Raw genomic sequence first — 20,557 nt, 5'->3', positions numbered from 1 at the left:
CGTCCAAGCATTGAGAAGACAAACAACCCGTTAAACAAACGCTTACGCAGACTGTTACTTTCATCACTTCACTGAACCACCTGTCGCCACTAATCTATTCTTCAGTCGATCGTCTACGTGTCGGGAAGATCTTGCCGTCTAGATCTCAGCCTAGCAGCGCAACAGACCTGATGTATTCCCAGCTGCCCTCGACGGTTTTGTTGACTAGTCTCCAGCTATAATGCGAAGTGCCTCGCAGGCAGCCAACACACAATCCCGCCCTTGAGTGTCTTGAGCGCCGAACTGCAGCACGCATCCCAACACCGATATTCTGCTCTCGACATTATGGTTATGCACAAGACACCATTGTCATACCCCGCAGGCTCTTTGCCGCAGCCTGATTTCTCTTCTGAAACCGTCTCCACGCAACCCAACCTGATACCCGACTCGACTGAACTGCCTCCCATTACAAGATCTCCAAGGGACAGACAGGGCGGCTTTCAGGATTCTCACAACCCATGGTCAGATGTGTCAACGCAAGAGTTGCGAGCAGATCGACCGTTGCCGGACATTTTGAAGGCAGGTTCTGCCCGGACGCAGTATGACACTGCACCCTCGCCCGTGCAAACCTCTCTATCGAACATTCCAAACGTTTTACGAGCAGGACAGTCTCAGGGAGACACGCCGAGATCGTCATCGGACAGTGACCGGTCGAAGGGTTTCTGGGAAGAATCGGATGAAGAAGATGGAAGTAACAAGAGTCCCGAGAGACCTACAGCGTCAGTGCCAAACATCGAGACTAGTCACGACCCGTGGGCGAATACGGAGGCTGCAGAGAAGTCTCCTGAGATAAGGAGAAAACCAGTTGCTGGTGGTCCACGTCTGAGTCCAGGATTGTCTACACCGGAAGCAGATACAGCGTTTGCTTCTAATAATCCGTTTAGGCGGCCGTCACATTCTCAGTCGATAGAGGATGGTGCTCCTCTTCCCCAGCCTTATTGGGGTCAGAGTAACCCTCAGGAGACCAAAGGCAAGGAACCTGATAGAGGAGAAGCTCATCATGTTGTGAATCATTTTCAGGACCTCAAAATTGGCAGCACGCCCACGACTCTGTCACCCTACGACGCTTTCACATATCCAGATCTAGCAACAGCAAAAGGGCAAGATGAGATACCGACTTCACAACCTCCCATGCCACAGGCTCCTCCTCCTCCTCCTCCACCACCACCACCACCTCCGCATACAGAGCCCTTCTCTCCCTTTAGCTCACAGCCTCCACTAATTCCCGCCTTGTCCGAGTCAAATAGTATAGACAACCCGTGGGTGTCAAATCAGAATCCGGCTCCCTCGGTAACGCCACCTATACCGTTCGCTCCATCGCACAAACAAGTCTCGACTTACAATAATGACTTACTAGACCGTGGTCCGCAGAATACCGGAGTTGTGTCGCTCAAGGACAAGTTAGAGACCCTGCCGAATGCTGCCACTACTGAGCAAGGCAATCTTGAAGAGCCTTCCTTACTGGAAGCAGACGATGACAATCGACCGCCTCTGCCAAAACGACCCTCCCAACGTTCGGACACGGAATATTTCGAACCGCCTGAGGGGCCACCACCGCCAAAACCTCCGCGGCCGAGCATACGTATGACAGTACCCTCGGATGAGGAGGTCGCAAAGATGATTGAGCAGCGGAATGAGACGTATCAGATCAAGCACTTCAATTGGTTCGATCACAGCTCTCGTAGACTGCGGAGATCTTCAATGTTGACGCAAAACAAGAACGGGCCATGCCCGCTACTTGCCCTTGTCAATGCTCTGATTTTAGGGGCGCCGAATGAGTCCCAAGCGGTTCTGGATGAGGCCCTTCGGTCACGCGAGCAGGTAACGCTGGGCCTTATCATCGAAACCCTGATGGACGAGCTGCTGTCTCGCGGATACGAAAACGTAGGAGGAAACCTCCCTGACGTGGATGAGTTGAATAGTTTCTTGATGCGACTACGCAGCGGTATGAATGCCAACCCAAGATTTGTTGCAGCATCCGCGCCAACTCCGAATCTATTAGACCTAGACGATTCCATGACTAGCATGCCCCAAGATGATCGAGAACGATCAAAGCTAGGAACATTCGAGTCCACCACCGATATGAAGCTCTATGGTGCCTTCTCGGTTCCTCTTGTCCATGGCTGGCTTCCAGATCCTGGTTCTGATGCACATAGGGCGTTTTCCCGGTCAGCACAAACCTATGAGGATGCTCAAGCCCTACTTTTTGGTGAGGAGGAACTAGAGTATAAACTCACGAGACAAGGCTTGACGCCAACAGAACAGAATATGTGGGAAGACATCAACGCGATCAAGCATTTCCTGGCTACCTACCCCACCCAATTGACACCGACTGGCTTAAATGCAGTACAAAATTCGATACCTTCAGGAAGCTTTGCCATCATGTTTCGAAATGACCACTTCAGCACAATCTACAAGCATCCTGAAAGCGGTCTCCTGTTCGCATTGATAACCGACGCTGGATATGCGGATCGTGATGAGGTCATCTGGGAGAGTCTCGTTGACATAACAGGCACACAGAACGAATTCTTTTCGGGTGACTTTATGCCTGTCAGCCACAGTGACGGTGCGAATGATTCTCGAAGGCATCCAGCTTCACGGCGAACATCTCAAATGATGCCACCAAATGATACAGGATCTGTGATGCCACTATCACCACAAGAACAACAAGAACAACACGACGCAGACTACGCCATGGCATTACAGCTACAGGAAGAGGAAGAACAGAGGCAGCGAGCTGATAGAAATCGTCGCAGAAGCACTCCCGCCACCCCAGGTACCAACACCAACAGTAGTGGCCATAACAATAATGGCATTGGCATTGGCATTGGCAACGGCCATCCTCCGCGACGGTCTTCTGGTAATATTCCTATACCACTGAGGTCACAGCCAGAGGTACGACCAGTCATTCCACCACGCAATGCCCATACTACTAATCCAGGAGTCAATCGACCTGTTGATCCGTCAGATGAGGCCCCACCACCCACGTACGATGAAGCTGCCAAGGGCCGACCGTATATCCCTCCAGTCGGTAGTCCACTTCATCCCACAGCAGAGCCCAGCCCAGCGAACTCGAACACCCAACTTACAGGGACAATTAGTAACACTCCCGGCCCAAGCGTGGACCAGCCTCATCCACCGGGGCCGAATGCTCCAAACGGGGCCGGTAGAAGACAACCTGGTCGGAGACTGAGTGCGTACACCGAAACGACTTCGTACTACTCGCCGCAGCCGCAGCGTATACCGGGTGGGTATATGCCTCAGGGCGTTGGTGGGGGGCCATCGAGGCCTGCCAACATGCAAGGTCGGGACCGAGACTGTGTTGTCATGTGATAGAGTAGGTGGCGGTCCATAAGGGCTGGCGCGTTGATCACTGAACCCAGAACGAGTGATGATTCTTTTGTTTTTGGTATCCCAAGCACAGAATAAGCCGGACGAAGTACGTTTTTATGAATGCATAATGGGAATGGCAGCGAATAGCAGTAATGTAGTGACAGTTCACTGAACCTTGGTTAGCAATGTTGTTGTTGTTGTTGTTATTGCTTGATGCCGTGTCCTAACGCAATACGGTCTGTTGGCCTCTCTACCCCTTTCACATCAATAGGCGAGAAAAGTCCGGATCTACGTGTCAAAGTGCCATGTGTGGGCTGTTCACTTGAACATATCCTATTTTGAGTCCGCGTCTGCTTTATCATTTTGTAGAACGACGGTGGTTGGGGCGGGGCAGCTTGTTTTTGAACCGAAGAGTGGTGTCAAGAACGTCAAAAGATTTTGTCAAGGAAATTTCTATTACATCCTCAAAGAACGAGACTCTCGCCTGGCCCTGTAGGACCATGCTCTTTCTTCAGTAGGTTTTCCCAGTGCTTGTTTTCACCGCTGTGAGTCTCGTGCACGGGCGAGACCATGTCCCCAGGAGCCGTCGTAGCAGCAGCAGCAGCAGCAGCAGTAGCAGAGCCATTCTGCCCAGTGGCGACACCAGTGCTGTTTCCGTCGAGGATCTCGGCCAGGACTCGACAGACGGCATCACCCATCTCGGAAGTGGTCGCGCTGCCGCCGAGGTCGCCGCTCCTGATTTCCAGGCCACCAATGTCGCGGGCGTCGAGGATCTTTTCGACGGCGGCCTCGATGGCCGCGGCTTCGGAGTGCAAGGCGAACGAGTAGCGCAGCATCATGGCGGCGCTGAGGATCTGGGCGGTCGGGTTGACGAGGCCCTTGCCGGCGATGTCGGGCGCGGAGCCGTGCACGGGCTCGTAGATGCCGTGGCAGCGCGAGCGGCCGTCAGGCACGCCGCACAGGCTCGCGCTGGGGAGCACGCCGAGGGTGCCAACGACGCCGCCGGCCTGGTCCGAGAGCATGTCCCCGAACGTGTTGTCCGTGTGGATGACGCCGTTGAACATGCGCGGGTTCTTGACCATGAGCATGCTGAGGCTGTCGGCGAGCTGGTGCCGGAGGTCGATGTGCGGGAACTCTTTGGCGAAGACGTCGGACGTGACGCGCCGCCACAGCCGGCCGGACGCAAGCACGTTGGCCTTGTCGCTGGACCACACGACCGCAGGGGGGCCGTTGCCCTGGCCGTCGCTGCCCATGGTCGTCGCTAGCGCCGCAGCCACGCGCGCGCACCGCTCAATCTCCTCGCGCCGGTACGTCCACGAGTCGCTGGCCATGTCGGGCTCCTCGACCTTGGGTCCAAAGTAGGCGCCGCTGCAGTTCTCGCGGAGGACGATGAAGTTGGTGCCTTCGGCGATCGACCGTTTCAGCGGAGAGTGCTCGACGAGGCTGCGCGAGTAGAATCTGCACGGCCGGATGTTGGCAAAGGCGTCGAGGTGCTGGCGGAGCCGAAGGAGCCCGGCTTCGGGATTGGGTGGTTTCGTGCCCCTGTATAATTCAATAACGAGTGAAAACCAAGTCAGTGTCTGGCCGCCTCGTTGGGGATTTTCATGTAAAGACTTGTGTTGTTGCTTTTGCAAGCACTCACTACACCTTACCATTCAGGGCCCCCTGCTGAGCCAAAGAGCACGGCGTCGCTTTCCTCCTTTGCAATTCGCAACACTTCGTCCGTGATTGGCGTGCCGTGTTTGTCGATGCTGCATCCACCGCATATCTGCCAGTTGTACTGGAACTTGACTCGACCCTGCGACGACGCCTCGACGACGTCAAGCACCCGGATCGCTTCTTTCATCACTTCCGGTCCCACATGGTCGCCTGGGAGGACGAGGACGCGGAACGTCTGCGGGCCAGAGTTGGGAAGTACTGGTGCTGCCATGGCGGGTTGCCAGAACAAGATCCTGTGCGGGTGGTGGCTGTGTCAACACTGGTGAACGTCCGACGCGTGTGCGTGTGAAGCCTCGAGACAGTCTGTGGGCGTATTGTAATCTGCCCCCGGATATTGTACAGCGGGGAATTGATTTGAGATCGTTGGGTCGACCAGGAGATTCGGCGTACGAGGATCCCAGGGGTGCAATAGACTGTAAGGTATGAAAGAAAAGTGAAGCCAGAAGCACTTCCTACCTGGAAGGATCTATTGACTTTTTGATCTCAGTATAGACCGACCGAGTAGCATTGGCCTTTCCCCCTCCACGCTCGACTCTGCCCTTGCAACAGCCGACGCTCGCTCAATCATCAATACCGCCTGTCCATCGGCCTATGATATGACGGGGAGATTGCGGGTGGTTAGTAAAATGTTGGAGAAAGGAGGTTTCGCTCTCTCCTCCGATGTGGCACCATCCGAGAGTGAGCCCGTCGAGACGCCGATCACGGAGCAGCATTAAGTCGTACGGTACAGAACTTCACGAGGACACTTCTCCGCACCAGCAGCAGAGACACAGCTAGCCCAAGGCAAACAGCATTGTCACCTTCACGACCCTCATTGCTGCCTACAGCCAAAATGCGGCTAAGAAGCAGACTACTGTAACACACTCATAGAGAATCACGACTCCTTTCCTCCCTGAACCTGATCCTAGACTCCGTGTTTGCGCCAGAGATCGTGGACATATTCACGGTCAGCATGAACACCTCATAAAAAGACTATGAGAGTCTGACAAGCGAGCAGTCAGCTATCGACGGCTGGAACGTCGCTGCCCATCTGAACTCATGATAGAATGCTCGAAACTCCATTGACATGCTAAGTTTGTGTGCTTTATGGCCTCCATTGTCTTCTGATTGTCGCAACATCTGCCCTGCAAAGCCAGATATGGACTGAACATAAAATCGAGAATGGGGTGGACTCGTATATGAACAACAATAGTGTGGCATCTCCACCCCTCTCGGAGCGGGGAAAGATATCTCCGCTGCTGGTCTAACCACTGGTAGTCAAATGGCTTGACTGTACACAGTAGGCTCAGCTCATCTCACTGATTAGACTTGATTTTCCGAGCCGACAACAGCTCCCACTGTCCACCTCGCGAGCGTGAGGAGATATGTATCTTACTCGCTCTTTTGAATTCAATTCGCTCTGCACCTGCTCAGGCCTGCATCGCTTGTCTGAATATGCTCCCCGTACTCTCCTGACCACTCTCTCTGGCTCAGGTTAATGAAGGCCCCAACCCCGGTGCTCGCTCCTGAGGCGGCTCCTTCGTTCATCTCTCCCACGAAAGCCAGCGTTCCCTTGTTTGCCGCATCATCGCAAAATGGCACATCAGTACGTCCCGTCTGAATATAACTTTGACGCTCAGCACGATGGGACTGAACGCCTTGCCATCAACAACACATAGTTACGCCGGTTTTTGACACGATTAGCACTGCATACTTCAGGGAAGCTTTACCATCGAGACGGTCTCTGTGTACCCATCTCGAAACACAAAATCCTCAAGACGGGTTTCCGCGTCCATCTGACGGAAGGCGCAACCATGAAATACCTAGCCGAGAATACGGCCATCCCTGTTCCCAAGGTCTACTGCTCTTTTCTATGCAGGCACAGAGCATACATTGTCATGGAAAGGATACAGGGCGATGAGCTCTCGACAGCCCTGAAGACCATGCCAAAAGAATCACTTGAGGATGTCTTCTCGCAATTGAGGGACATAATACGGGAGTTACGCGCTCTCACACCTCCATGCACGGGGGTAGAGAGCTGCGTTGGTGGGTCACTGTATGATTCCCGCATACCTCAGGGGAACCATCGCTTCGGACCTTTCAAGACCATCCGAGACTTCCACTTCTGGCTTAGAAAAGGCTTACGGCCCGAAGATCTACAAGGTCGAGAGCGCGACCAAGATTGGCACGGCCTTCAGGAGATGATGAATCGGCAAGATGGGCCGTGGCCTCCGCCAGTCTTCACACACGGCGATTTGAATCCGTCCAACATTCTCATCCGAGAGGGAAAAGTGGTTGGTATCATTGACTGGGAGTTCTCAGGATGGTATCCCCAGTATTGGGAATACACATCAGCCTGGTTTGGGAACACAATGAAACCAGGATGGCAGAGCAAGCTTGACCAGTTTCTCGACCGACCCGATCCTGAGGAGGTCAAGATGGAAGAAGTTCGTCACAAATGGTGGGGCGAATGCTGAACGCATCATTCTACATTCGTCCTAGTCATTGGCGCTGAAGCGGCCACAAGCACATCCGCCTGTGTTGGTCTCGTTGATGCTGGCGCGGTGATTAAAGTGTTAGCTCTCTTTAGCCAACATTATTACTGCCCTGTTTCCGAACGTCTAGCGTAGGGTTAGGGAGACGGCAGTGTGCCGAAGCTTCAATTATGGTGCCGCGTCCTCGGAGGGTTGCAGGGGAGTTGGCGTTTGGTAGTCCCCGCTCCCACCGTGTTTAATCTCTGCTGGGGTTCTCTTTAACGGAGGCGGAGAAAACTCGAAGGATGCCACAAGAATTGACTTCCATCTACAAACGGATGTCCTGTTTCACCGTAGCCAGTTACAGAGAGTGTGTGTCCTTGTTATCACTCCCAGCTAGCCAGAAGGGAAAGATCTATCTTCATCCAGGACTCCGACGATGACGCCGGCACATTTGCAGAGACAAAATACTCATGGCGTGGGGATGTGACGGGATGTCGATTTAGATGTGGCTTTGAGAAAAGGAGACCTGACCGCATACAGAGTAGATTGTTGCAACTCGATGGTTGTTAAGCTGGCCCAATACACGGCTTCATTCACGACCGTTGTGTGGCCGTATTGCGTGATTTGGGCGAAGGTTGGCGCAAGAGGACCTAACGATACTGCGCCAGCATATATAAGCAGACTGCAGGGCGACGGTCCCAAGACTGACTTCCGGAATTGAATTTGTATGGAATGATTGTCACTACTCCCACTGCATCAACGAAGAAAAATGCATTTAAGCTGGCATTTCCCGGCCAAGACACCCTGCAGGATGCATCATGCCTTCAACAAACATCCCAATGTATTTACTCCTTCCTGATATCCCAGTGTTGCGGAACCACTCGTCTCAGGTAGTTCATAAACTTCCAAAATCCAACGGCGTACTCGGTGTTGCCGGCCGGGTCAACCACTTTCTCAGGAAAGGCAATACCCGCGCCACATAACCCAGGGATCCGATGGCCTGAGCCGTCCTGGAACAAGCCGGTTCGGTTGTCGTATGAAAGTGTGGCCAGCCTCTTGCTGTCGACCCGGAGTGGAGGTACCGGGTCGCGCTTGAAGCCAATCGCTTGCACCACATGGGTGCACTGGGTCAATTGCGTTTGATACACCCCTTCCTCGTTGACTGAGCAGTCATATCTTTGCAAGTATTGACTCACAGGTGATGTCTCAAATCTGCCATCCTCTAGGTGATTGCGGGCGAAATCGGCTGATCTGCCTTTCAGCCCCGTGTTGTCACGCACAATTCGACCGTCGGACATGGGTGTGGCGTACTGCAGTGGCCGTCGAGTGAACCATTTGATCCGGAGATGCGGATGGCTTCTGGTCGCCAGCTCGTACAGATTCATTATCACCACGATGGCACTGTGTGAGGAGCCCAGAACTGCAACGTGGACGCTCCCGTCGGGAGGCAGCGCGCATCGAAGGCTAGGTCGACTAAGAGCCACGTCAAGATGGATGGGCTTCACTGACGCTCCCGCCGATCCTAGATCGCATACAGATGGGGAAGATCCTGTGCATAGGACAAGTTTTCGAGTCGAGATGTCGTGAATGAAGGATGATGACTCCTCATCTTGAACCTGGATGGACCAGGCTAGTGACTGAAAGACACCCATCAGGACACTGGAGGATATCTAGGAGAATAATTTTGTTCGCCTACCTTGCTGTCGAAGTTGGCTTCCACGACAGTGCCGATCAGTGGTTGCACATTTGGGAGCTCTTTCAGTCCCTCGGTCAACATCAACAACATGTTCGATGCATAATGCAGGTCACATCCCGCGTTGGTGTCGAGGCATTCAAGTACGTGCACGGCGTTCGGTTTCGGTGTTGAGCGGACAATCTCACGGAATGGCTCGAGAGCATGGGCAAATTGCAAAAAGACAGCAACTTTGGTATTGCTGTGGGTGAAGTGAGAGTGGTCAGCACCATCTTCACCACTGCCATCGTCAAGAAGTGCACGCGTACCTTGAAACATCCAGGTATTTCTTGGTTATTCTGCCTCCGTTGAACTCTGGGTCTATCCAGAGTATACTGGCAGATTCATGACAATCAAGAATATTGCCAACCGTGGCGATCCCAGCCGCGCCACTGCCCACAACCACAGCATCAAACATTGTTGTTCCAAGTGTATTGAATTGAGTGCAACTTCTTCAACCAAGACAACGTAGGTGAACACGAGTTGGTCCTCAATTGGGGTTCGGGGGTTTGCGACGAGAGTTGAGAGCGGCCACGCCACCAATCCATGTCCGTCTTCTGCGTTATCGCTTCCTGCAGTCGATCCTGTCTTTAACCGGACTTATGCACGCTTGGTTATCAACAAGGAAGTGTCCAGAGGGAGCATCGACCAATACTAGGCCGAAGACTGACTCGTGTCTCAATTGGCCTCTGATCAACGCTGCGGGTTGTTATGACAGAACCCATTGTAGAACTGGATACTATAGTTTTAGCTGCTGCCCCAAGTACGCCATCGTTTTGAGGTACTTATGATAAAGCGGAGTGCCGCGTATGCGAAACCACTCTCAGGATATCTTTTGCGTGGCCTTTGGCACAACATCGTGACACGTAAGCGGACACCCCACCAGAGAGTCTTGGAATAAGAAATACCCAGGAGATTCAGGACGGTCCAGTAGCGACGGGACAATACCACTCAGTTGAGTGACAGGGCATTGATCACCTCCACGATAAGCTAGACGGTGCTTATCGACATGACAGTTTAGCTAAGTACTGCCCTCGTAGTAGAGATCTGCGATGCTTGTTGGCTTGACCACCTGGGAACTGTAAAGCCTGGACTTGAATGGATAGAGTAGACGGTTTTTATCTTGACCAAAGTTTGAGCCCACCTTGTCCGTCACTCTTCATGTGACAGAAATCAATAAATAGACCGCCAATAACATGGGTGTCCACGAGCGAAGAGGTCGCCAGCGAAAACAGTCTGTTGATACCAACCAAACAAGGAATCTTTGCCGATAGCGTTTCGAGCGCGTCGACGGTATTCAAACGTCCAACACATCCACCAGTGGGTAACAGGAACCCAATACGACCGTAGCGACACCTTGTAAGGATGTTTCACACTCCAGCCATCCTCTGATGAGCCAGATGACTCCATCAAGGGGAGGAACTGAGTCTCTCGCCCCCGGGTTTTGTAATCTTAACCATGGCCAGCTTGTTTCCATACACCTTCATTTCCTGCCCCTGTTCCGATGCGTCTCGGCGGGCACTGACTTCCAAGAGGCTCTCGCGGGAGGTGGAATTGGATCAACAAATCCAGCAAGACGAAGAAACCTTTGATCCTCGACAACCTCGGTCGTCCTTCTCGCTATTCCCCCCTGAAAATCTCCTTTACTGCGAAGAGTGCCACGATATCAAATGTCCCCGCTGTGTGACAGAGGAAATCAACGCTGTATACTGCCCAGACTGCTTGTTCGAGAGCCCAAAAGTCATGGTCAGAGGCGAAGGCAACAGATGTGTAAGTCTTTACTGCTGGAATGGCTTTGAACATTGTCCCCATCTCTTCGGCATTGCTTCCTCCAAAGGGTAATTTCTTTTCATCTGTGCTGACCAGCGGATCTCAGCCACGCAACTGTTACCATTGTCCCATATGTACCTCTCAGATGATTACAACGTCTGTTGGAGACCCGAAGGAAGGACCATTCATTCTCAACTGCAATTATTGCATGTGGAACACGCTTGATGTCGGCCTTAAGTTCGACAAGCCCACGGGCATCCGTACTCAGATGGACGAGCTCGCCAACGGAGGAGGAGCTAAGTCTAGATCATCTTCCATCATCAAATCTTCGTACTCGGGTCAAGACCAACCTCCCAGAACATCCTCACTTGCTTTGCCGCCGTTTTCTCCTTCCGACGACCAGACCGAGACGTCGGAACCATCAGACAAAGCCGTGCCGAGAACAGCACCAATGGACGCAGCATCCAGGTTCAACGCTCTCAAGACATTGTGAGTTTACACCCAACCGTTCCACGGGATTGGGGAAGAGAGACGCTAGAGTTCGGGAAATCGATTACTGACATAGCTCACCCCGACAGTTACAAAGAACAAATCACAGAATCGTCCGCCACCGACGCCGACTTCCCAGCATCGACATTCGACATGGCCTACTCCTCCCCGTCGTCCCTCCAACGGATCATGAACATCTACACCAACCCGTCCAGCTCACTGAAGCGGTCCCGTCAGAAACTCACCATCATGCGCGAGGCCCGCACGCGCGACGAAGGATTCCAAGCCGCGCAGCCTTCCGAGCCGTTCGACTACGACGAAGCCACGACCTCTTCCCAACGTGCGTTCCAGTACCCGTCATTCATCGGCAACCCAGACGCCGTGAAAGCGCGGGACCTCAAGCCGATGCCGACACTCATGCGCACCAAGCGCTCCAAGCGCTGCGCAGCCTGCAAGCACATCCTGACGCGACCGGAGCTGAAGATCAGCTCGGCACGCTACCGCATCAAGCTCATCGCGCTCAACTACATCCCCTACGTGACCGTCAAACCGCTTCCTGTCCCCGGCGGAGGCGGCCTACCACCACCTTCGGGGCCCGACGGCAGCGCCGACGTGCTCCTCCCCGCCGCCAAACCCGTGCAGTTCATCATGACGCTGCGCAACCCCCTGTTCGAGGACGTGAGCGTCAGTCTCGGCACCCCGAGCGTCACTCCCGGCAAGCATGGCCACCGCGTGACGATTCTGTGTCCGCAGTTCCAGATCGGCAAGAACAGCGACGCGTGGGACGACGCGTTGAAAACAACCAACAGCAACAGCAACCTTCCCAGCACCAGGGCCACGGAGGGCGGCGACCAGATCGCCGGCAAACTGTACGACCAGGGGAGAAACTGGGTCAGCGTCGTGCTGGAGATTGTGCCGGCGTCCATATTCAGAAAACAAGGCGACGTCTTGGACGAAGACGAGGACGTCGTTGAAATCCCCATCAGAGTGAGGCTCGAATGGACCGTCACGGACGAGGACGGCGGGATCCTCGAGCGCCGCCGAAAGAAAGACGGCAAACTTCTCGAGGGAGGAGATGCCGACGATGCCGACGATGGGAAGAGGGAACTAAGTTATTGGATGGTTCTCGGCATTGGACGAGTCGATTGCTAAAAGCTGGAAGCAAGCCATCGGTTTCAAAAAAAAACAAAAACAAAAACAAAAACAAAAGCAAACTGGTGGTCCTCGAGCTAGCGTGATACTGATACCCCAAAGAATTGTTGGTACTTTACACATGTAAGTAGGTTACTCACATACCTACTCCTTATGGAGGACGTATGGGTAATTTCTTCAAACTCATACAGGCACAATGCCATTCATTCGTCAATTCGAGAAGCTACGTCGACGTGCGTTGCCCTGTTCTATCAACCTGTAGTACAGTGGTCCATAGTGATTCCTGGAATACCCTTTTTCTCACGAGTTTATTAGACTCTCCACGAGACATATAGTGAAATTTGTTGGAACTCCTAAGACCTGATCGAGAGTCATGATGTGGAAGTAGCTGGAATTGACAAGGCCGAGAGAGACATCATGTGAAACCGGTCGGAGCTCACAAGACAGAGCCGTCGTACGAACCCAGTTGGAACTCACAGGCCAGACATCATGCGGATCGGTGTCTTTATGTGCTGGGATTTTTGATATCCATTTCTCGGGTTCATACCGTCCGGCGATCAGACATGACTCTGACAATACCTCCGACGCCAACCACCTCCGTCAGCTTCTCATGCCAACTGAGCAACACGCTCATCACCTGTCCGCCGCCGCCTTCTCCAAAATTTCTCGATTGTATCTGACTGAAGCCCGACCCCGTTGCCTGGGGGCTCACGCCCTTGCCACCGCTGCCGCTGCCGCCTGCGCCGCTAGCCATGCCTTTGTAGATGTACTTCATCAGCGTGTCCCCCAGGGCGGTGCCGCCAGGCTGCCCGAGCATCTCAGCGAGTAACTTGCTGACGTCGCTCTGCCTGATGCCCTGCAGCACCTCGAGGACGGTCGTGAGGTGGACTTGTTTCGCCGACTCGTCGCCTGCGAAGGGCGCCGTTTCGAGCGCCGACTGCAACGCGCCTAAGCTGTCGCCGGCGCGGAGCAGTTGGCGGACCTGCTGCCCGATCTGTGCTGACTCGGCCGACGTGGACGGTGCCGGGAGGTTGGCTGGGAGGAGGGTGGTCATGGGGAAGTTCAGCGCCGACTCGGGGTCGTAGGCGTCGACGTTTATCGTCCGCCAGTTTACGTTCGCCATGGTCGAGGACGGTTCGGAAAGGCGCGCACTCGTTTAGTGACTTGTATCTCTTTCTAGGTTGGTTGAAGTTGAGCAGGTCGTTGGAATTCCAGAGGTCGTCGCTCGTACTCTGGAGGTATGTTAAGTAGTTTGGGACGGGGTGCTTTTATCACAAAGGAGACTCAGAACGCCCAACCAAGATGTGGTCACGTACGAAGAGGGAAACGTCACCGCTCTAGAGGATTTTGTATTGCAGTAAGACGATGTACTCGGAGCGCGGGGATGTCGACGCCCAAGTACGCAGAGTGCCTGCCCAACCACACGCATTACATAAGAACGCCAAGGCGTGGTTGATCCGGTAAGAGGATGATGCCGCCCTGGGACTTTATTTTACAGGTACCTGTCTACTGACAAGTGCTCACATTCTGAACAATGTATACTTGTCTTTTTGATACACCCTTGACCCTGGATGAGGATTAAATATCACATTGCTGCTTTATTTTACAAGTGAAACCCAATTGGCCACCTCTTTTCCTCCAGTGCCAAAAGTCCCAGTGTTGGCCTCCTGCATCAGCTCCTTCTCAAAAATCGGAGATACTGCATCATACACTTTGCCGGCGGCGAGTTTCACAAAAGCCCAACCGCCAGCTTCGGTCATTACCATGCCGACTTTTTGATCTGGCGGTGGTGGGGTGGCGGCTTCGGCGTCAGGAGCTTTGGGCGCTGAAGGCTGGAACAGCTGTTCGACATTCTTAACCGCAACTTGTTGGTGGTTTGGACCATCAGAGAACGCGGTCGCCGCTAGGCCTTTAACCGAGAGCCTCTCCTTGACAGACTGCGTCTCCGCGGGGTTGGTGAATTTGTATGCTGCCACAGCCAGAATGAAGACAGCTAGACAGTATACAAACTTGAAGGCCAGTAGGGCGAACAGTGGCACGATCGGGACACGCGTGGCGGCATAGCTGTCATCTCTCGTCTGCACCAAGACTGGTGGAATGCCTTGCAGCGGCGAAGCAAGCATGGATATGGCGCAGGACGAGAAATATTCCGCCCAGTCGTGACTTATGCCATTCGAACCATTGGAATTTTGGACTTTGATGGTTGCCCACTCGATGCAACTGTGGGCGACGTTTATCCCGGAGACGAATGGATAAGAGACGACGCCGCCAATGAGTGGGTCGCCGACCAAGGTGGTATCGAAACGCTGGATGGTCCCGTTGACCCAGTCGTAGCTGACTTGGTAGATTGAAGAGCTACAATTCAGCATCCATGCGAATTTGTTGTATTGATCATAATAGATTTCTGGATCGCCTTCCCAAGGGTCGGTGGCCTCGGAGAGTTTAAGCGCTCCGTTGAGGGTTTTAAAGCCTACCGACCAAGCACCAAAATATAAAGGATTGGTATAGGCTCCGAATTCCAGCTGGCTTGCACTGTTGCCGATCATACGACTGAGGGCTGCATCCGGAGAGAATCCGATGCCGTTCGAGGTCTTGCTTGTCTGACGGAGGCCCGTTGCAACGCTGACTCCATTTGACCTCAGATCACCAGTGAAGCCAGGGGTACAACTGAATTCGTAGTCGTCCCCTAGATAAGTGGCATTGAGACCTTGAAGCTTTTTCTCTGCAAGCTGGCTTGGTGTTTGTGGAAAACAAGTGCTTGTCATCGGTTTACATTGAGTTCTGACTGCAAAAGTACTCGCACGGAAGTCGACTGATGTGTCAAGATTGAGAGCGGCCAGGAAGTGGTGGCTGTTGACTGTTTGGTTTTGTGGAGGCCACACGATGATGGCATTCTTGCTTGACTGGTTGGCAATCGTCTGGGAGATTTCATTGATGTTGAGAATGCTGTAGTCCCAGTCCGTCGTGTTCGTCAAGACACTATCATTGCCCGTAGCTGTGTTATTCTGGTCCCACCATAATGCGTTACATGGGAACTTGAGACCTGAGATCTGGTTGATAGAGTACCACTGGTCATAATTACAATTATCGGCGTTCAGTGAATAATAAGGATCAACCGTATAGTTGGTGCCACGACCGTAAGTCGTAGCATTTTCAACGAGAAACTTTTTCACGACTGTGACTTTGCCGGGAGTCACGGTAGTTGCAAACCAGGTATCGACAATAGGGATGACGAGTCTAAAGAGTATATTAGTGTCTTAGCCATATATTCAGACAAGGAGCACTCACGCTAGTGCCGTTACAATTGCCAGTGCCGAAAACGCGTGTGGGATTGGGGCCAACCATCGTTTCTTGTGCTTAACGTGGTAGTGAACGCAATCCTTCAAAGGCCCGTAGCTATTACCACCAAGTAGCCCGATCAAGATGGACATTTGATGAGGCGACAGCAGTTCGTGACTCTTGCCTTGCTGAGATATAAGAATAACCCGCCGTGCGACGAAAAAGGCAACAAGCGCCATGATGGAGCTCGACAGGTACGGGATGATCTTCCCGGTCAATGAGGCGATCGCAGTAAGAGAGGAAGGATTAAAGTCGACAAATATGGCCGCACCTCCTCCTGTCTTTTTCCAGTCGTTGAGCGTTGCCCACAGTCCCAACTGGCCACCCTCATCCTTGGCGAGTAGCAATTGGGGCCATCCCTGATTGCGGTCGACCTCGAAGCCATAGATGACTCCAAGTAAGATGGCCGAGACGATGATCACCAGGCCGCATGGAATTGATGCACTCAAGACGATAGAGAGGAAAGCGCCATCCATACGTTCGGCATGTTCGTGATTGACACAGACGGTGTCTTCGGGGGTAACATCTTCGACCGTCGTCTGCGGCGCTTCATGGATCTCGTCCCGCTCACCCATGGTGCTTCAAAAGGAGAAGGGAGCAGTCATAGAACAATTGAAAGGACATCAAAGGCCGACAAGGACATGTTCTCTTTCCTCACACCCACGTGAAGCAGAGTCAGCGCCATCACAGGTTTTTCGGAGGGCGCGAACGCCATGATAAATCTCAAGTTAGTACTCTCCGTAGGCCTCAAGCCAGACCATTGCGCTGAGTGGGTACTGACGGCCGGCTAATCTGAGCTCTCCCGACTAAAGAAGATCGCGTGAGAAAAGATGAGTCTCGCTTGAGTTGGAGGGAAAGGCGGAGTGCCAGATGAAGAACTTGGCGGTAGCCCCGACAGTCTGATTGGCGAAGGCATACCACCGACAGAGGAGCGGCCGACTCTTGTGGCAGTCAAGGTGGTACCGAATAGAGGGAGACAGGACAAAAATGTCGGCTTGGACGAGAAACACGGTTTGCTCGTTGTGGAGACGGTGGAGAGAAGAATTGGCCAGACCACGAACCACCAGTACATATGACGGACCTTGTCCCTTTCCCGGCCTTAGAATTTCCATGGAGGACTATAACTAGCCTCGACTGTTGCTAGCTTGGTCTGTGCAATCCGATTTTTTAGCTCGGAGTATCCGGTGGGTAAGACCACCATCGATAACTTTTGGGGCCTAGGTGCGACGCGAAACTCTTATACACAGACAACATTGATGTCAAACGTGCTACGCGATACATGGCGATGGACTTGGCTGAAGTGAGAACCACACACCACTAGCGATGCATGAGAGGACTCGAAGAGCTAAGTACATATGATGGACAAGTAAATTCAACCATACGACAGGGACAGCTATCTCGAGTACGAGAAGATCTACCAGCAACTTCAAACTACAACGCAGTCACTGCAAATCCAGGCCTCTTGGACTCGAGTGGATTTAAACCCCATGCTTGACTACTAGCGTCGTGGACCGTTGTCCTTCGCAAATCTCGTCGATACTTCCCAGCGAACGAACCTCCTTCAGCGCGATGCATGACACAACTGTGGCAAACGTCAGCATCAGAGACTATCTCTTCGAGACCTCAGACTTACGTGTTGTCCCAGATGACCAAGTCCCCGGGGTTGTTCCAGGGAATGCTCAAGGTATATTTGTCCTGCGTTGCGTGTGCCATAAGTTTGTCCATCAGTGCCCTCGATTGCTCGGGGGGCACATCGACAATATGATCCATATGAGCCGCAATATACAGGTTCATCCTCCCAGATGGTTCGTGCTTTTGAACAATCTTGTGCTTGTGCATGGGATATGCGTTCACGTCGACGTCCTTGAAGTATTCCGGCGCAGCCTTCTTTCGTGACGAGTACAGCGAATGAGCACCGACATAGTCATGTTCTAGCAGCTCAGCTTTCAATTCTGGGTCGAGCTCGTCAAAGGCTGTTCGGGTATCAGCAAAGCCGGTGTTTCCTCCAGTGTTTGGCGGGGGCAACTCATGCGCCTTCAACAGTGAGTACGAGGCTCGTCGGGGGTTGAATGACGAGTCGACGTGGAAAAGTGCGTTTCCTTTGTTATACTGAGCTCGCGGGCAGTCGGGAGACAAGACCGTGTCAGTCTCGGGGTCGATGTTGCCGGCGTCAAAGAGCTCATAGAATTCGTATCTTGGCTTGCGCCCATTCGTCATGTACGGCCTGATGTCGTCCAGGTCTCCAAAGCGGCGTGAGAGCTCGACATGACCCCTGTCGTCGAGGCCGGTGTTGCGGAATACAATCACGCCATACTGTCTTCGCCATCAGTGTCAAGTATGGTCGACGGGCCGGTCCTCCTAGGGAGGTTCCCAACTCACCTTGGCCGACGCAGCGAGTATCTCGTTGAAGACCTCATCCGAGACCGGTTCCGAGAAATCAACTCCTTCAATCTCTGCAGCAAAGGTAGGATGGAGTGGCTTGATCTTGAGGTGGTTGAACTCAACCTCTGGATTGATGAGAACTCCCGGCATTTTGACGGTGAAGAAGGGATAGATAACACGGATGGATCCTACCGGTTATGCAAAGAGCAGAAACTCACTGTTGTTGTCCTAGAGGACTGGAACTGCCGGGGGTCACTATATAAGTCTGATGTCCAGCCGGTATCAGTGATCGTCTATGGTACATTTCGGCAAGTCTTTGCCGTTCAAAATACATCTGCCGAGCCCCATGGGTCTGTCCCGTCAGCGTCTCTACAAATGGTGCTAGCTGGAAGTGTCAGCCCCTTGCTCATTCTCCGCAAACGGACACACTGCGTATGAAACAACATGTTGGAGTAGTGCGGGGGAACATTCGAGGGAGCCATCAAACGGGGAAGTTCTGTACGAGCGAGCACGAGCACGAGGCAAGTCGTGCTTACCGGTATAGATGAGGAACGTAGAAGAAATATCAAACCTAAGGCAGTAATTGAATGATTCTGCTGTCACTCCGTAACATGCAGGTTATAAGGGAGGGTGTTGTCTGGTGTTATGCAACTACTTCATCGTGCTCGGTGAGGCAACTCTGCCGAGTCGAGAATTCTCAGATGTCCATCTCACATCCTCTGTGCCATTTTCACTTTCCTTTCCCAGGTCAGTTGTCGCTTTGACCACCATGTTCTACAAATTTGCTAACTGGAGACACAGAGTTTAACATGTCTAATATAAAGGATTTCGATGATGACGAATATGTTGCCAAATTACTCGCCGAAGACGCACGAAAGAGTTCGATCAAGTATGCTTCTCAAGGAATGTCGGCACTCCTGCCTGCGAAGTCGACTGCTTCAGGATTGAAGCCCAACACACGGTTTCTGAAGACCCTGGTTCGCGAAGCAGATAGTCATAATGCAGCACTGAAGAAGAGGGAAGAAGTTGAGGCCAGAGCGCGTCTTAGAGCAATTAGAGATGACCCAAGGTCCGAGGGGGACCGAACCCGAAAACACCACGACAAAGATGAGCATCATGGGCACCATCGGGAAAAGCCAAGGGAACCTGACAGAAAGAAAAGGCGTCTGAGCTACAGTGACGACGAGGACAAGAGAGCTAGACGCCCCAGAGCCCATCGATCACAAAAGACCCGTCGCAGTCGAAGTCCTGACGGAGAGCTCAGCAGGACCAGGGAAAGAAGATACAGGACTAGAAGAGACGACGAGAGAAGTGAGCCTCAACGTAGGTCACGGCAGAGGAGACGTTCAGATGACCATAAGTCTCTACGACTGTCCAGGTCACGCTCGAGATCTATCGACAGGCTCCATAACAGAAAAGACGATACGCCCGAATCATCTCGTACCCACAGACATCGCAGGCGAAGTTCTCATTCCTCAACAACTTCAGATCCTTTGAAGTCGATAGTGGGACCGAGTCCTCGAGACCAATCAACGACGACGAAGCGAGGACGCGGATTTATTCGAGGCGGTCAATCTTCCAACATTGACGCGCATTTCGTTTCCAACTATAATCCATCTCTCGATGTCGGGGCGGATCCAGAATCAGACACCGAAGCGGCAGACTGGGACAATGCTCTGGAAGCACTCCGCGACCGCAGAGCGTGGCGCGAAAAACAAGCTGAACGGCTTCGGGAAGCTGGCTTCGATGATGACGAGATTGACCGGTGGGAGAAGAGTGCATCCTCAAACCCCCGACTGGATGCCGATGGTGATTTACGAGATGTTACATGGTCAAAGAAGGGTGAGCAGAGGGAATGGGACGTTGGGAAGCCTGCGTTTGGCGAGACCGATGACGCTGGTGATGATGTTGATGACACATTGCTCAAGGCAACGGAAAGAAGGGAACGCAGCCAGGGGAAGCGCAAGGGTGGAAAGGTCGTGGGCGAAGCTTGGTATGGGAAGGATAGTGGTCTGCTGAAACAATTTCGCAGTGCACTTGGTTGAGCTCTGTGATTTCTTTGTACATACGCCTTGGTACATACGCCTTGGTACATACGCCTTGGTACATACGCCTTGGTACATACGCCTTGGTACATACGCCTTGG

General features: G+C 52.9%; 9 protein-coding genes across 9 annotated transcripts; 4 read left to right on the top strand and 5 right to left on the bottom strand.

Moving 5' to 3' along the window:
- Nucleotides 1-324: 324 nt before the first annotated feature.
- PV08_05508 (uncharacterized protein) lies at nt 325-3,372 on the top strand (the record flags this gene model as incomplete). Its single annotated transcript, XM_016379851.1, has 1 exon — nt 325-3,372. One exon carries the CDS (start codon nt 325-327, stop codon nt 3,370-3,372), a length of 3,048 nt encoding a protein of 1,015 aa, XP_016235678.1.
- Nucleotides 3,373-3,836: 464 nt separating this feature from the next.
- PV08_05507 (3-isopropylmalate dehydrogenase) lies at nt 3,837-5,302 on the bottom strand (the record flags this gene model as incomplete). The annotated part of the gene is made up of 2 exons (XM_016379850.1): nt 3,837-4,914; nt 5,025-5,302. The coding sequence occupies 2 exons, from the start codon at nt 5,300-5,302 to the stop codon at nt 3,837-3,839; spliced, it is 1,356 nt and encodes a 451-aa protein (XP_016235677.1).
- A 1,266-nt stretch (nt 5,303-6,568) lies between these two features.
- On the top strand, nt 6,569-7,547 carry PV08_05506 (uncharacterized protein; the record flags this gene model as incomplete). Its single annotated transcript, XM_016379849.1, has 2 exons — nt 6,569-6,676; nt 6,750-7,547. 2 exons carry the CDS (start codon nt 6,569-6,571, stop codon nt 7,545-7,547), a joined length of 906 nt encoding a protein of 301 aa, XP_016235676.1.
- An 845-nt stretch (nt 7,548-8,392) lies between these two features.
- Nucleotides 8,393-9,697, bottom strand: PV08_05505 (uncharacterized protein; the record flags this gene model as incomplete). Its single annotated transcript, XM_016379848.1, has 3 exons — nt 8,393-9,184; nt 9,244-9,481; nt 9,549-9,697. 3 exons carry the CDS (start codon nt 9,695-9,697, stop codon nt 8,393-8,395), a joined length of 1,179 nt encoding a protein of 392 aa, XP_016235675.1.
- A 1,040-nt stretch (nt 9,698-10,737) lies between these two features.
- On the top strand, nt 10,738-12,690 carry PV08_05504 (uncharacterized protein; the record flags this gene model as incomplete). The annotated part of the gene is made up of 3 exons (XM_016379847.1): nt 10,738-11,049; nt 11,156-11,538; nt 11,628-12,690. The coding sequence occupies 3 exons, from the start codon at nt 10,738-10,740 to the stop codon at nt 12,688-12,690; spliced, it is 1,758 nt and encodes a 585-aa protein (XP_016235674.1).
- Nucleotides 12,691-13,231: 541 nt separating this feature from the next.
- Nucleotides 13,232-13,813, bottom strand: PV08_05503 (uncharacterized protein; the record flags this gene model as incomplete). Its single annotated transcript, XM_016379846.1, has 1 exon — nt 13,232-13,813. The coding sequence occupies one exon, from the start codon at nt 13,811-13,813 to the stop codon at nt 13,232-13,234; it is 582 nt and encodes a 193-aa protein (XP_016235673.1).
- A 475-nt stretch (nt 13,814-14,288) lies between these two features.
- PV08_05502 (uncharacterized protein) lies at nt 14,289-16,604 on the bottom strand (the record flags this gene model as incomplete). Its single annotated transcript, XM_016379845.1, has 2 exons — nt 14,289-15,927; nt 15,979-16,604. The coding sequence occupies 2 exons, from the start codon at nt 16,602-16,604 to the stop codon at nt 14,289-14,291; spliced, it is 2,265 nt and encodes a 754-aa protein (XP_016235672.1).
- Nucleotides 16,605-17,460: 856 nt separating this feature from the next.
- Nucleotides 17,461-18,561, bottom strand: PV08_05501 (uncharacterized protein; the record flags this gene model as incomplete). The annotated part of the gene is made up of 3 exons (XM_016379844.1): nt 17,461-17,611; nt 17,663-18,342; nt 18,409-18,561. 3 exons carry the CDS (start codon nt 18,559-18,561, stop codon nt 17,461-17,463), a joined length of 984 nt encoding a protein of 327 aa, XP_016235671.1.
- Nucleotides 18,562-19,220: 659 nt separating this feature from the next.
- On the top strand, nt 19,221-20,456 carry PV08_05500 (uncharacterized protein; the record flags this gene model as incomplete). Its single annotated transcript, XM_016379843.1, has 1 exon — nt 19,221-20,456. One exon carries the CDS (start codon nt 19,221-19,223, stop codon nt 20,454-20,456), a length of 1,236 nt encoding a protein of 411 aa, XP_016235670.1.
- Between the last annotated feature and the right edge of the window lie 101 nt (nt 20,457-20,557).

This window comes from Exophiala spinifera, assembly GCF_000836115.1.
Source record: "Exophiala spinifera strain CBS 89968 unplaced genomic scaffold supercont1.4, whole genome shotgun sequence".
NCBI classification, from domain to species: domain Eukaryota; kingdom Fungi; phylum Ascomycota; class Eurotiomycetes; order Chaetothyriales; family Herpotrichiellaceae; genus Exophiala; species Exophiala spinifera.
This window is presented reverse-complemented; position numbering and strand designations above follow the sequence as displayed.